Source organism: Glycine max, chromosome 4 (assembly GCF_000004515.6).
Source record: "Glycine max cultivar Williams 82 chromosome 4, Glycine_max_v4.0, whole genome shotgun sequence".
NCBI classification, from domain to species: domain Eukaryota; kingdom Viridiplantae; phylum Streptophyta; class Magnoliopsida; order Fabales; family Fabaceae; genus Glycine; species Glycine max.
This window is the reverse complement of record NC_016091.4, coordinates 37396718-37411136: the sequence shown is the minus strand read 5'-3', so window position 1 is coordinate 37411136 and position 14419 is coordinate 37396718. Positions and strand designations below refer to the sequence as shown.

The window sequence follows — 14419 nt, the reverse complement described above, 5'->3', positions numbered from 1 at the left end:
CAAATGGTACAGAGCGTGCTTGCTCCATGCCCCTATTTGGGGACCTATAGGATAATATCTAGGGGTCTCTAATAACTACTCCCAACGATCCATATCTCACATGGCTGTTTTCTAGAGGTATCATCACTCAAGATAATAATATTGCGGCGGTATGGAATACCAGCGACAACACATTATAAAGAGAGAAAGCTCTAGACGAGGTTTCACTATTATCAAGCAAGTCGGAGACCTAGCATGACCATAGATCCACCTCCACTCCTTAGATTTCCATGAACCCGGGTATAGGGCTCCTTTTTTACTCAAACCCGTGGGTGCTTAGAATGCGGTGTAAAAATGTGGAAAAGACAACACTTATTATTTTTACACAGTTCAAGAAAAAACGCACACACAAAGTTTCATAATTCCACACTTTCCTAAAATAGGTCTAACTCACAAAAACAGTCCCCAGTGGAGTCGCCAACTGTCGCAACCTACCCTTTTGCGAGCGAGCGAGGCGAGGCTCACGGGTGCGTCTTCCATAGGAGGAAAATGCGCGGAGTCGCCCCCAACGTTTATTGAAAGAAAAACGTTAGAAAAACCAAAGGAAACCGGTCATGAAGAATATTCCAGATTCGGGAGTTATCTTTACGTTTGAGGAAGGTATTAGCACCTCTCACGTTTGTCCCAAATGACAACAGCCTTACATTAGAATTGTGTGAAATTATGTTTCTAAACTTTTATTTCTTTTAATTTTTTGAGGTCGACAAAAGCGGGGCTCTTGCTCCTACGTACCCTCCATCGAAGAGGAAATCAGACCTGCGTAGTTCTTTCAAAAGGCAGTGATGTGTTGATTTTACGTTTTCGAACGGTTCATGTTAACCGATAAAAAGCAAAAAGGACCGTTTAAGGCGTTGGACCTTAAAACGTTTTTTCAGTGATTTTTACGGACAAGACTTGATTTTGTAAGTTGATTTTAGCCTTAGTTTCACTTTAGTTATTAGTCAATTCAATTAAGAAAGAAAAATCCCAAAGAGAAAACGTCCGATTGATTTTTTGTTTCATTTTACTAAAAGATATTTTTTGATTATTATATTATTTATTTTACCTCTTTTTTGGTTTCCAACGTGGTTACGGCATGACCGAATGGTCAGATTTCATTTTAACATAAATTAACAGATGTTACAATTCAAATGATCGGTGAAAATTTATTTTATTTTTTGATTAGGCGAGAAAATGACTTAAATAAATGACTAAAGCACGTCAAAAGGGGGTACGAAAAGTAAATGAAATGAAAATAAAAGTACGCGAAACAAGAGGGGACCACCAAGGGTACATAGAATGAATTGAAAAGTTCGATTTCGGGAACTTACCGGTTGAAGACCGAAGAACGAACAAAGGACGACGGAAAATCTTCACGAAATCACCCACGGAAACGTCTCGGACGCGTTACGGAAGCGTCTCGGCTTGAATTATCTTCACGGAAACGATTTTTCTCACTAATTTCAAGTGATCCTCAGATACCAGGAGGGTTGAACATTTTTGTTCTTCCCTCCTCCCCTTATTTATAGGGAAAAAAGGAAGAAGCTTGCCACCCAGCTCGCCCAAGCGAGCTAGGTTGCTTCCTCCATAAGGCGGCGCCTTCTGGAGGAACTTCCTGGAAGGCCCAAGTGGACTTGGTTGCTATTTGCACCCCCTATTTACTAAATACACCCCTTGCCTTTTTTTTGCTGATTCTTTTTCCGTAACGTTACGGAACTTTACGAATTCCGTAACGATACTTGTTTTCCTTCCGTAATATTACGAAATCTTACGGATTACGTAATCATCCCTTTTTTGGCTTTCGGAATGTTACGGAACCTCACGGATTGTGTAACAATGCTTTCTTTTGATTTCCAGCATGTTATGGAACTTCAGGGATCGTGGAACAATGCTTTCTTTTGACTTCTGGCACGTTATGGAACTTCACGTATTGTGCAACAATGGGTGCCAAGTACCTCGAAGCGGTCAAGCAAAGGTTGCATGTCATCAAACAATGGTCCCCGGACGAAATTAAGATATGACACAAGCCAAATCAAAATATTTTGATTTGATGAGTTTAATCAAATCTAACTCAAGTAGACTTCATTCTGCATCTTTATTACTCAATACATTAATTAATCCTATTGCAAGAACTTCTTGACAAATTCTCCAAAATTCAAAACGGGATGAGACATATGCAAAACGTATGGTCCATTTACTAATTAATTTTCTCACCATATTTCAAAACATAATATATGACTGAGATTAGTTTAAACCCATCTATGTTGAAAGTTAAAAGTTTAAAATTAATTTTATTAAAATTTGTTGTATAGACACTTAGTCCATGACATTGCAACCGACTTTCGCACACCATAAGCTGCATCACCACTGTCATCGAGTGTCACATAACTGTTAACACAACACTAACAACCATGTCTCCTTTCGTCTTTGCCTCTCACATGGGTATTTTTTTCGGGAACAATTTCAGTTCAAATGGTCATTGTTTTACAAACACAACAAACATAAAAGACTTAATATGAAACATAATTTACAATGACATAAATAATGTTCCAAACGCGTGCAACTGTCCTTGTGCTTTTTATATCCACATTGTTAAATAAAACATACATTTATCTATCGCTTTATATTTACTTGTTTTTTGACATTAAGTTATTGCATAGTGTATCTCTGGTCTATTTAATCTAAGGTGCAAAAGACTTTAAAGAATGAATGCACACACACACAAATATTTGCCTATTTAAATTGTGACAAAATTAAGTAAATGTAAACTCTAGCAATAACCATTAAATAGAAACTTAATGATTATCAATGTGTCTAATCTCTGAAAAATAAAATAAATGCACAACGGTGGGACCGGGGTTGGTTAGTATACATGAAATCATATGTCTAATCTTAGTGTCACTGTTTTTGTAGGAAATCTCAGTGTCACTATTGTAAAACCAAAAAAACCCAAAATTGGAATTTGAAATTTAGATGCAAAAAATTTACTCCTTTCATCGTTTTCCTTTCTTTCTGTCACTTTCACCCTCCCCCTCTTTCTCATCATCTGCGCCCTCTCTTTTCACACACACACAAAAGAAAAAAATATACACCCTCTCCTTTCTTTCTCTCGAACTATCTTATCTTTCATTTTTTTTCTACATATTTTACGAAAACTAGTTTTTGTGATGTAAATTTTACATTTCAGAAATTAGTTTCTATGATATAAATATTTTTATAATGTAAATTTTTCCATTACTTTTTGTAATGTATGCAATAATACTAGGTCATACTTTTAAAAATACGTGTTAGAAACAAGTTTCCGAGAATGATATTTTTGTAAAGGAATTTTAAAACCTGGTAGAGAGTGGGAAGAGCAAAACCTGGACTGTGAATGGCAGCCCATTTTGTTATCTCAAAAAAACGAATCAGCCCGAATCAATTTTTATGTGGCCACAATCCATTAGAACAAGTTCCATTGCTTATCCCCGTCCAAACTCAAAAGTCTAAAACAAACATGTAAATTACCTTTCCACCCCTCCCGCCAAGTCCCTAAAACACAAAAACCCCATTTGGCGCGCAAAACAATTCACCTTCAGCTTTAGGTCTATTCTCCTCCTCCCACTCTCATTCCGCTCAAAACCAAACCTCACTCCTTCCTCGCCCTTTCCACCCAACCCGAACCGAACCGAACCCATTAACGACGACGGCGCCATGAAGGTCCGGTCGATGAAGCTGAAGGAGGCCCACGCCGCAAAGGGCGGCCCCGCGTCGTTCTGCTCCGTCCTGTGGGACCAGAAAGCGAAACACTTGGTCACCGCGTCCTCCTCCGACGTCGCCGTCTGCATCCACGACCCCCTTTTCCCCTCCTTCGCTCCAAAAACCCTCCGCCACCACCGCGATGGCGTCACTGCCCTGGCCCTCAGCCCCAATTCCACTTGCCTCGCCTCTGGATCCGTCGATCACTCCGTCAAACTCTACAAGTATCCCGGTATTCTACTCTTTTTTTCCTTATTTGGGAACTGAACCAATTGGGTTTGGCAAAAGGTTGATCAAATAACTTGAATTAGTATCTCATTGTCACATTAATTTTTGGGTCCTTAGTCCAGGTGCTTAAGTGATAATAATGTATGTTCAGGGATCAAATACAATTTGCATTTTTCTCAATTTCAAGACTAGTATGACAGCAAAAAGAATTTTAGGGACTAAATTGACCATCTACACGCAAGGGATTTGATTAATTGCATTTTGGACTAATACTATGTTAATATGTTAAGAATGTCTCTCGGTAAAAATAAAAAAACAAAAAACACGTGTATATGTCATGAGTTAATTTGATAAGTTCTTACAAGATGTTTTTATATTAACTGTGAATATGAACTGAGTTAATTTGACCAATTTCATTTTGGACTGGTACTATGCCATATGTTTGGCTAAACAAGTTAATTAAGTATTTATCGAATGAGTGATTATCATGTGAGTATTTATGCACAAGATGTTTATATAATCAAAATAGGAAGGTCATATGCTGTTTTGGAGAGTTCATTGAAATAAGTTGAAAATAGCTTCTTATATACATGGTTTATTTTCATAAGCTCTTCCCAGTGCACTTAACTTGAGTGAGTGTTCCTTTTGTCATTGTTTGAAATTTTTAGATACATATTTCAATGTTTTAATTTTAAAGGATTTTAGGATTGATGCTTGGCAGGTGGAGAGTTTGAGAGAAATATTACAAGGTTTACACTTCCAATACGTTCCCTGGCGTTTAACAAATCAGGGAGCATGCTGGCTGCGGCTGGTGATGATGAGGGTATCAAACTTATAAATACATTTGATGGTACCATTGCGAGGGTTCTCAAAGGACATAAAGGGTCTATCACTGGCTTGGCTTTTGACCCTAATGGCGAATACTTAGCCTCCCTGGATTTAACTGGAACTGTTATTTTGTGGGAGCTTCAGTCTGGGAAAATCATTCATAACCTTAAAGGCATAGCTCCTGGCACTGGGCTGGATGTTTCAACTATGAATGTTCTTTGCTGGAGTCCTGATGGTGAGACCTTAGCTGTTCCTGGGTTGAAAAATGATGTTGTAATGTATGATAGGGACACTGCCGAGAAGGTGTTTTTTTTGAGAGGTGATCACATACAGCCAATATGTTTCTTGTGTTGGTCACCCAATGGTGAGTACATTGCTACCTCTGGTTTAGACAGGCAGGTTCTGATTTGGGATGTTAGCAAGAAGCAGGACATTGACAGACAGAAGTTTGATGAGAGAGTCTGTTGCATGGCCTGGAAGCCAACTGGGAATGCATTGGCTGTCATTGATGTTATGGGGAAGTATGGTATTTGGGACAATGTTATTCCTTCGTCTATGAAGTCTCCAACCAAGGATATACCGGTGAAGAACAAAAGCAATGGGGTTGTTTATTTTGATGAGGAGGATCCTGAAAATAGTGCAAGTGGAAACTTGAGTGATATTGGTGGAAATAGTAATGAGGAGTCTGAGCCACCTAGCAGGAAAAGATCGCGTAAACACTCTCTGAGTGAGGAAAATTTAGGTGAGGATGGAGGTGAGGAAATTGTATCATATCTGAAGGTTGATACTCACAAGAAACGAAATCGATCAGGCAAGGAAAATTTGGATAGTGGGAATATGGGATTTAGAAGCACCATGGTAACATCCAAGGCAAAGATGCAGGAGGCATTTCAACCAGGATCTACTCCTGTGCAGCCTGGAAAAAGGCATTTCTTATGCTACAATATGCTAGGATGTATAACCTCTATTGAACATGATGGATACTCCCATATTGAGGTAATGTAATGCATATGAATTGCTGATAGTTATTAGAGTATATATAAATAACTGTGAAAACAGTTTGCAAGGGCTGTTAGTTTACTAACAAAATTCTGTTATTCTGTTATCCTGTTATAACAGATTTTTGTTATTCTGTTTTGAGCTTAGGCTGAAGGACTAGAGGTCTATAAATACCTCTTTTGTAACTAACTTTGTAACTAAGTTTCAGACTCAATAATATCAGTTTCATTTCTCAATATTTTTCTATTTCTCTGTTCTCTAAATCTAAAATGGTATCAGAGCCAGTTTTTCGTGAAAGCTCTTCTCTTCGATTTTTCCAGTTCCTTCTTCCACATGCATGGCTTCCACATCTCAAGGTTTTGTTTTGCACTCTTTTTAGACCTCCATCGCTGAGAAGCTAGACGATTCAAACTACCTACATTGGCGACAACATGTTGAACCAGTAATCAAATCGCACAAACTGCAATGATTTGTGGTGAATTTGATTGTTCCGCCTCTATATCACATGGAAGATGATCAAATTGCCGATCGCGTCAATCCATAGTACGAGGCCTGGGAAGTTCAGGACCAAACGCTCCTCGTTTGGCTCCAATCCACTCTTTCGAAGTCCATTCTCTCACGTGTTTTAGGCTCGAATCACTCCTATCAGGTGTGGGAGAAGACTCACGAGCATTTAAGTCTTCACACCAAATCGAGAGCGCACCAGCTGCAAATTGCGTTGCGCGCAGTTTCGCTTGAAGGAAAATCAATGGATGAATATCTCCATAAGATTAAAGGTAATGTTGATGAGTTTGCCGGTGTTGGTGTTCCGATTCGCCATGAGGAGTACGTTGATGCAATTCTGGAAGGTCTCCCTTCTGATTATGCGCCAGTTATCTTAGTGATCGAAAGCAAGAAACGAACTCCATCCATTGTTGAGATTGAAGCTCTGTTTTACGGTCACGAAACTCGTCTTGTTTGTTACAACAGAGACACTCAATTGCTCACTTCTCCATCCTTGAATTATACTCAAGGTTATTCGCATTCAAGTTCATATAAATCTGTGATTCCAGTGGCTCTAGAGGAGTGTATGGCTGAGGTAATGGTGGTTGTGGTGGTGGCAGATTTGCCAACTTCCAATGCCAAATCTGTCTCAAATATGGACATACTGCTAATGTATGTCATTTTCGAGCTGACATGAACTTTCAACCTCATGATCACTTACCTTTCTTGATCCAACTACACTTCAACCTATTCCTTATTCATCTGGTTTGATTAGATCTTCAAACACTTGGGTTAATCCTAATCCCAAACCTGTTGCTCAGCCAACCAATCAACCTAGTGTTATGCCTACAAACTCAGCCTCTCATGGCAATGGTCAAGCTGGTTCAACTTGGATTCCAGATTCTAGAGCTAGCTTCCATGTGACTGGTGAATCACAGCATATTTGCACACTTTGATGGACTTGACCAAATCTTTATAGGAAATGGTGAAGGTTTGAGTATTTCTAGTGCTGGTTCCTCGTCTTTTGTGTCGCCTAATGACTCTCATATCACTTTCAAACTTAATAAGTTATTAATTGTTCCTTCGATTTCAAAAAATTTGTTAAGTGTGAGTCAATTTGCTAAAGATAACTATGTTTTCTTTGAGTTTCATCCTCACTTATGTCTTGTTAAATCACAGGTGACCAATAAAGTTCTCCTTTAGGGTGTTGTTGGTGTTGATGGTCTCTATTCATTCCATAACATCAGATTTCATGATCTCTCTCCTCAGCTATTATCAACTTCCACTTCTACTTCAATCACATCTCCTACTGTTAATAAAATTTCTATTGTGGCTTCTAGTTCTGTTATTTCACCTCCTAGTACTGTTAGTCTATGGCATGCTAGGTTAGGCCATCCAAATAGTCATGTACTGAAGTTAGTCCTCAACCAGTGTAAAATTTCACAATCTAATAACATGTTTTCAGATTTTTGTGCTTCTTGTTGCATGGGAAAATCTCACAAGCTGTCGTCTCATTCTTCTACTTCTATTTACTCTCCTCTAGAACTTATCTTTACAGATTTATGGGGGCCATCTCATTTAACTTCCTATTCTGGCTTCAAGTACTATGTATCCTTTATTGATGCTTTTTCCAGGTACACTTGGGTCTTTCCTATTAAAACCAAAGCTGAAACTACATCTGCTTTTCAAGATTTCAAATCCTTAGTTGAACTGCAGCTTAACACCAAAATTAAAAGTGTTCAGTCTGATTGGGGTGGTGAGTATCGACCCTTTTTTGTTCCCCTAACCTCCTATGGTATTTCTCACGGATTAATTTGTCCTCAAACCCATCATCAAAATGGTGTGGTTTAGAGAAAACACAGGCACATAGTTGATCTAGGTCTCACTTTGTTACATCATGCAGCCTTACCTCTACAATTTTGGGACTATGCCTTTACTACTGCTGTCTACCTAATTAATAGACTGCCTACTGCATCTCTCAACTTTGCTATTCCCTTTGTCACTCTTTTCAACAAAGATCCTGACTTCCATTTTCTTAAAACCTTTGGCTGTGCCTGCTTTCCTTTGTTGAGACCTTATCATACTCATAAACTCAATTTTCGTTCTCAGTTTTCGTTCTCAGGAGTGTGTGTTTTTGGGTTACTCCTCATTTCATAAAGACTATAAATGTTTGTCTTCAACTGGCAGAATTTATATTTCTAAGGATGTTTTGTTTAATGAGCTGAGATTTCCTTATTTAGATCTATTTCCCTTATCTTCTAGCCCAGTACAGAACACTAACTCCTATTTGAGTCTTAACCTTGACTTGTCTCCTCCTTTTGTAGCTCCTACACCTCCTCTTTCCCAACTGCCTTCCTCTCACTCACCTTCTGCTCCCTCTATTCCCCCTGGCTTTTCTTCTGCCTCAAATCAACCCTCATCTGAGTCTACTTCAGCTCATCCTCGGTCATCCAATATAGGGTCTCACAGTGAATCTATACCTGCTTCAACTTCAGTTCCTACTAATACTCGTCCTATGCAAACTAGATCCAAGTCTGGAATTCATAATCCTAGACTGCATCCTTCATTGTTCCTTACTCATTCTAAACCTAAAAATGTCAAACAGGCCTTGAAAATCCAGAATGGTTTGCAGCTATGCAAGAGGAGTATAATGCTTTACTAAAAAGCAGAACTTGGGACTTAATTCCCTTACCTGCTAATAGACAAGCTATTGGGTACAAATGGGTTTTTAGAGTAAAAGAAATTGTTGATGGTTCTATTAACAAGTTCAAGGCCAGGTTGGTTGCTATGGGTTTTTATTAGGTTCATGGTTTTGATTTTCATGAGACATTTTCTTCTATGGTAAAGCCTGTTACAATTCATGTTATTCTCACTCTTGTTCTCTCTCAAGGATGGGAGTTATTTCAGCTTAATGTCAACAATGTTTTTCTTAATGGGTTGCTTGAAGAATCTATTTTTATGACTCAGCCTCCAGGCTGAGGTTGGAGATAAATCCCTGGTCTGTAAGCTTAATAGGGCTTTCTGTGGCTTAAAACAAGCTCCAAGACAGTGGTTTGACAGGTTAAAATCTACATTGCTTCAGCTTGGGTTTGTGGGAAGCAAATGTGATTCTTCTTTGTTCATCTGCACACATCAAAAGCATATTGTATATCTTTTAGTTTATATGGATAACATCATCATCACAGGAAGTTTTGTCTCTCTTATTCAGCAGCTAACTTCCAAACTAAACACTGCCTTCTCTCTTAAGCAGCTGGGTCACTTGGATTATTTTTTGGGACTAGAGATCAAATATCTTCCTAACAACACTATACTAATGACTAAAAGCAAATATGTTCCTGATTTACTTCACAAAACTCAAATGGCTGAGGCACACTTTATTTCCTCTCCCATGGTTTCCAACTGTAAACTGTCCAGACATGGTGCTGATTTATTTCATGACCCTGCAATCTACAAATCAGTAGTGGGTGCTCTGCAGTATGCTACTCTCACTAGACCTGAAATCAGTTTTGCTGTTAATAAAGTTTTGTCAGTATATGGCCAATCCTCTGGACTCTCATTGGGCAGTGGTTAAAAGGATCTTGAGATATCTCAAGGTACCTTGTCTCATGGTTTACTTTTCAGCCTGCTCCCATTGTGAAACCTTTGGCTCTTTATGCTTTCTGTGATGCTGATTGGGCATCAGATGTGGATGATAGGCGTTCCACTTCAGGGGCTGCCATCTTTCTTGGTTCAAATTTGATATCTTGGTGGTCTCGCAAGCAGAAAGTCACAGCAAGGTCCAGTACTGAAGCTGAATATTGCAGCTTGGCTCAAACCTCTACTGATTTGACTTGGATTCAAGCTCTTTTAACAGAATTACATGTTTCCTTCCATACTCCTGTGCTTTATTGTGATAATCAAAATGTTGTATCCATTGCTCGTAATCCAGTGTTCTACAGTCGCATGAAACATATGAAAATTGATGTCTTCTTTGTGAGGGAAAAGGTTCTGGCTAAACAGCTTTCAGTCTTGCATATTCTAGCTTTAGATCAGTGGGCTGATGTTTTGACCAAACCCCTTTCTTCAGCAAGATTTGAAATTCTAAAAGGGACAAACTCAATGTGAAGAGTTTTTCCTCTGAAAAATCTTTCCCTTGACTTTGAGGGGGGTATTAGAGTATATGTAAATAACTGTGAAAATAGTTTGCAAGGGTTGTTAGCTTTTGCTAACAGCACTACACTTGTATCAGGATGTTAGTTTACTAACAGAATTCTGTTATTCTGTTTTGTGCTTAGGCTGAAGGACTAGAGGTCTATAAATACCTCTTTTGTAACTAACTTTGTAACCAAGTTTCAGACTCAATAATATCAGTTTCATTTCTCAAGATTTTTCTCTCTTTCTCTGTTCTCTAAATCTAAAAATAGTTTAAGCTTAGCTTTCATTTGGAGTTACCATCATCTCACATTTTAGTTAAATCATCACTTCTAGCATAAATTAAGGAGTTGACATGTCTTTGTTACAGATTGATTTTCATGATACTGGAAGCACTCCACGAGTTCCTTCAATGACTGATCATTTTGGATTTACAATGGCAGCATTGAATGAGAGTGGGAGCGTATTTGCAAATCCTTGTAAGGGGGAGAAGAACATGAGCACCCTTATGTATCGTCCATTTAGTAGCTGGGCCAATAATAGCGAGGTTAGATTATGTGTTTAACCTAGTTGAAAAATTCATCGATTTTTTATAGATGAAAACACATATGAAAGAAGATATGTAATTATACTAATTTTAGTTTTGTATGGTTATTAATATTAGGACATACAGCATTTCAGTTCTTATAAGTTACAACACTCTGCATGATGTGAAAGATTACCATATTCTCACTGATTAAAATTTTTGCAGTGGTCTATGCGCTTTGAAGGAGAAGAAGTGAAGGTTGTTGCACTTGGTTCTGCTTGGGTTGCAGCAGTAACTAGTTTTAACTATCTTCGCATCTTTTCTGAAGGTGGAATGCAGGTTTGTTGCACATTCCTATCTTACATGTTTTTTCATTTTCAATAACTGAATACTGGAGGCATGATACTTTTCCAAATGTAAAAGATCCATGGGTTTAAAGGGTAAATAAGTATATTCCTGTTAAATGTTTAACTATTTTTTTGTAATCTTAACTCTTGTAACAATCTTAGTTGGCGATAGTTGTTCTGAAGCATTTACACATTTCTGAATCTTTCTCATTGCAGAGAGACGTGTTTTCACTAGATGGGCCAGTGGTTACAGCATCCGGTTTCAAGGATAAGCTTGCAGTTGTCACTCATGCTACTGATGGCCTTCCCTCAAATGATCAGGTTGATTTGATATTGTGGTTTTATTAGTATTTAGTTTTTGACCTTTGTGAAAAAGGCTATCTTGTTTATAGAGCACAACCATCTGGTTATATTACATTACAACTTCATGAAATATGATGCTATATCTTCATGACTAAAATGATATATTTATTTTTAAAATGCAGATGTTAGAGTTTATGGCATTTAATATTCCTCGTGGGACCCAACTTCTTCAAGGTCGCTTGCCACTATCCCCTGGTTCATCCCTAAGTTGGTTTGGGTTTAGTGAAGAAGGCCAATTGTGTTCATACGATTCGAAGGTATTAATCGTGTTTGCAGTTACTGTTTCTATTTGGTATTTATTTCCCTGTGCTTATGAATGCATCTTGTTATACTAGCTGATTTGGTAATTATAATATATAGGGTGTGCTAAGATCATATACAAGCAAATTTGGGGGTAGATGGATTCCACTCTTCAGGTTCAATAATCGTTTAACCATGTGCACTGGTTTATGTGCCTATTATTCTCATGCCTGAGATTTTGTGATTTTTGTTATTTAACTTTCAATGCAGTGCTACTAAAGAGAAGTCAGATGAAAACTATTGGGTGACGGGGTTGAATGCAAGCAAGGTATTTTGCGTGGTATGCAAAAAACCTGAAGGCTTCCCTCAGGTATAAGACTGTAAAACAGTTTGATGCATTCTGGTTTTCTCATTTTTCTTGCAACTAATCATCATTTGTATTCACTTGCTTACCAGGTGATGCCTAAGCCAGTTCTCACTCCATTGAGTCTTTCGTTTCCTCTTGCTTCCTCTGATTTGGGGGGATCTGAATCCCATGAAAAGGAGTTTATGATGAATAGCTTGCATCTCTATGAGGTTTGTTTTTCTTATACCCTTTTCAAATTTAATGATCATTATTCTTTTGTAGTGAGCCTGCCTTAAGTCTTGCCTGAGTTTGAGTTGTTTTTATCACTGTTGTCCAATACCTGAATTTGTGAACATGGTACATGCAGATTCAGAGAACAATGGACGAAATGGATTCTGTTGGTCTGGACACTACTTCACTTGATGATGATGCTTTCAATTTGGAAGCTGCACAAGATAAATGCATTCTGAGGCTTATAGCAGCTTGCTGCAACAGTGAGTTCATATGCGTCTGTTTTTCTTTCCACTTTGTATAGTCTCAATTGTTAAAGTGAAAAGTAGTCATGCCTCAACCTTGTGGATATTTCAGGTGATAAGCTTGTGCGAGCTACTGAACTAGTGAAGCTTTTGACTCTGGAAAAATCAATGAGAGGTGCAATAAAACTTGTTACTGCTATGAAGCTTCCAAACCTGGCCGAAAGGTTCAGCTGCATATTAGAGGTAGTCTCTTACATCCTAACAAAATTTCAGTGTAAACAATTCATTGCCATATTTACCTTGTAATTCCTGCATGTCTAAAATAGGAAAGGCTACTTGAAGAAGCCAAAAAAGCTATGGAAACCAACATCAAAGAAAATAGTGTTGCACCCGTTACTGCTGATGCTATTCCTGGCAGAAGCAAGGCCCCAACTCACACTGAAACATTAAATGCTGTTACCATGTCATCATCTCCAAAATTATCTGCTACATCATTCGTAAGGAAAGGCATAACACTAGAGGGAGCTAAAGCTGGCACTAGTAAAGCACCAATGGTAAATGAAACTCTGAAGGTAAAGCAGACAGGGGATGAATCAAGTGAAAAGGTGGGGAAGGTGGGAGATAAACGTCAAGTGCAACAAACTTCCCATCCATATGATCCCTCTACGAAGTCCTCAAATAAGAGTGGACTTAACAAGTCAGAGACTAGTTTGGGACAATCAAATCGTTCTTCCAATCCACTTTTGAAGTCAGAGACTAGTTTGGGACAATCAAATCGTTCTTCCAATCCACTTTTGAAGTCAGAGACTAGTTTGGGACAATCAAATCGTCCATCCAATCCATTTTTGAAGGCTACTATCAAGTGAAGACTAGTTTAGTTAAAATCCATTATCGGAATGGGGAGTTTAAGTGTTTTACAGAAAAGAGGCTTTGCTTCTAATTTATAAAGCAAAAAAGAGCCCAGAGAAAATGGAAAATCCTTTGTATATAAATCTTATCGTAATTCACTTGATTTTTTTATTGTAACTAGTTTTTGAATTCAATATTAATTCTTAGGACTTCGATTGGCAAGCATGCTCTTGTTTCTTAATATAAAGTGTCCTTGTTCTCCCTTTTTATTCACCCGGTGGATTAGACCATCTCCAATTAAAGATGTTTGATAAGTTTTTTAGAATAAAAAATTGTTATTTATTTTCTTTTGTTGTTGGAGCAAATTTAGTTGGCTATGTGGATTTCTTAAGTTTTAGTCTGAGTGTCTTGTATAAGCAATTCATCTCCAAAATTTCTTAAGAATAAAAATTAATTTTCCAGGTCCAAATTAATTTAATATGCTCTAAGATTAAAAGTGGGCATATGAAGTTTTGGCCATTGGAGATGTCCTTAGAGTATGTTTGGATGGAGAAATTTAATAGGATAATTCAATTTTTTAAAGGATTTTAATTACTTTTCAATTAAATAAGATGTTTGGATAAAAATTTGAAAAGAAATTGAAATTTGAGTATTTTGATCAGGGATTTTAGTTAACTTAAATATTAGAATTTCAAATTCTTTCATTTTATGAAAGAATTTGAAATTCTTTTGTGCTGTAGGATACCTCCACGACAGCTTCTCCTGAAAACCTCCTTCATTCTCTCACTATTCTCTCTCTTGCAACAGCTTCTCCCGAAAACCACAGAAGAAACCAATGAACAGCCTT

The 14419-nt window shown here is 37.8% G+C and overlaps 1 protein-coding gene across 1 annotated transcript; it reads left to right on the top strand.

Moving 5' to 3' along the window:
- Window positions 1–3577: 3577 nt before the first annotated feature.
- On the top strand, window positions 3578–13794 carry LOC100809300 (WD repeat and HMG-box DNA-binding protein 1). The gene is made up of 12 exons (XM_003522218.5): window positions 3578–3988; window positions 4706–5808; window positions 10796–10972; window positions 11177–11290; window positions 11515–11619; window positions 11784–11918; window positions 12022–12077; window positions 12172–12271; window positions 12358–12477; window positions 12615–12741; window positions 12836–12966; window positions 13050–13794. The coding sequence occupies exons 1-12, from the start codon at window positions 3712–3714 to the stop codon at window positions 13587–13589; spliced, it is 2985 nt and encodes a 994-aa protein (XP_003522266.1). The 5' UTR covers window positions 3578–3711; the 3' UTR covers window positions 13590–13794.
- The last annotated feature ends 625 nt before the right edge of the window (window positions 13795–14419 follow it).

Excerpts from the sequence above, each read along its gene's own strand:
- LOC100809300 (XM_003522218.5), top strand. The coding sequence starts at position 3,712 with ATGAAGGTCCGGTCGATGAAGCTGAAGGAGGCCCACGCCGCAAAGGGC. Across the intron at positions 10,973-11,176 it reads GCTGGGCCAATAATAGCGAG|TGGTCTATGCGCTTTGAAGG; the intron begins GTTAGATTATGT and ends AAATTTTTGCAG. Across the intron at positions 12,967-13,049 it reads GGTTCAGCTGCATATTAGAG|GAAAGGCTACTTGAAGAAGC; the intron begins GTAGTCTCTTAC and ends TGTCTAAAATAG.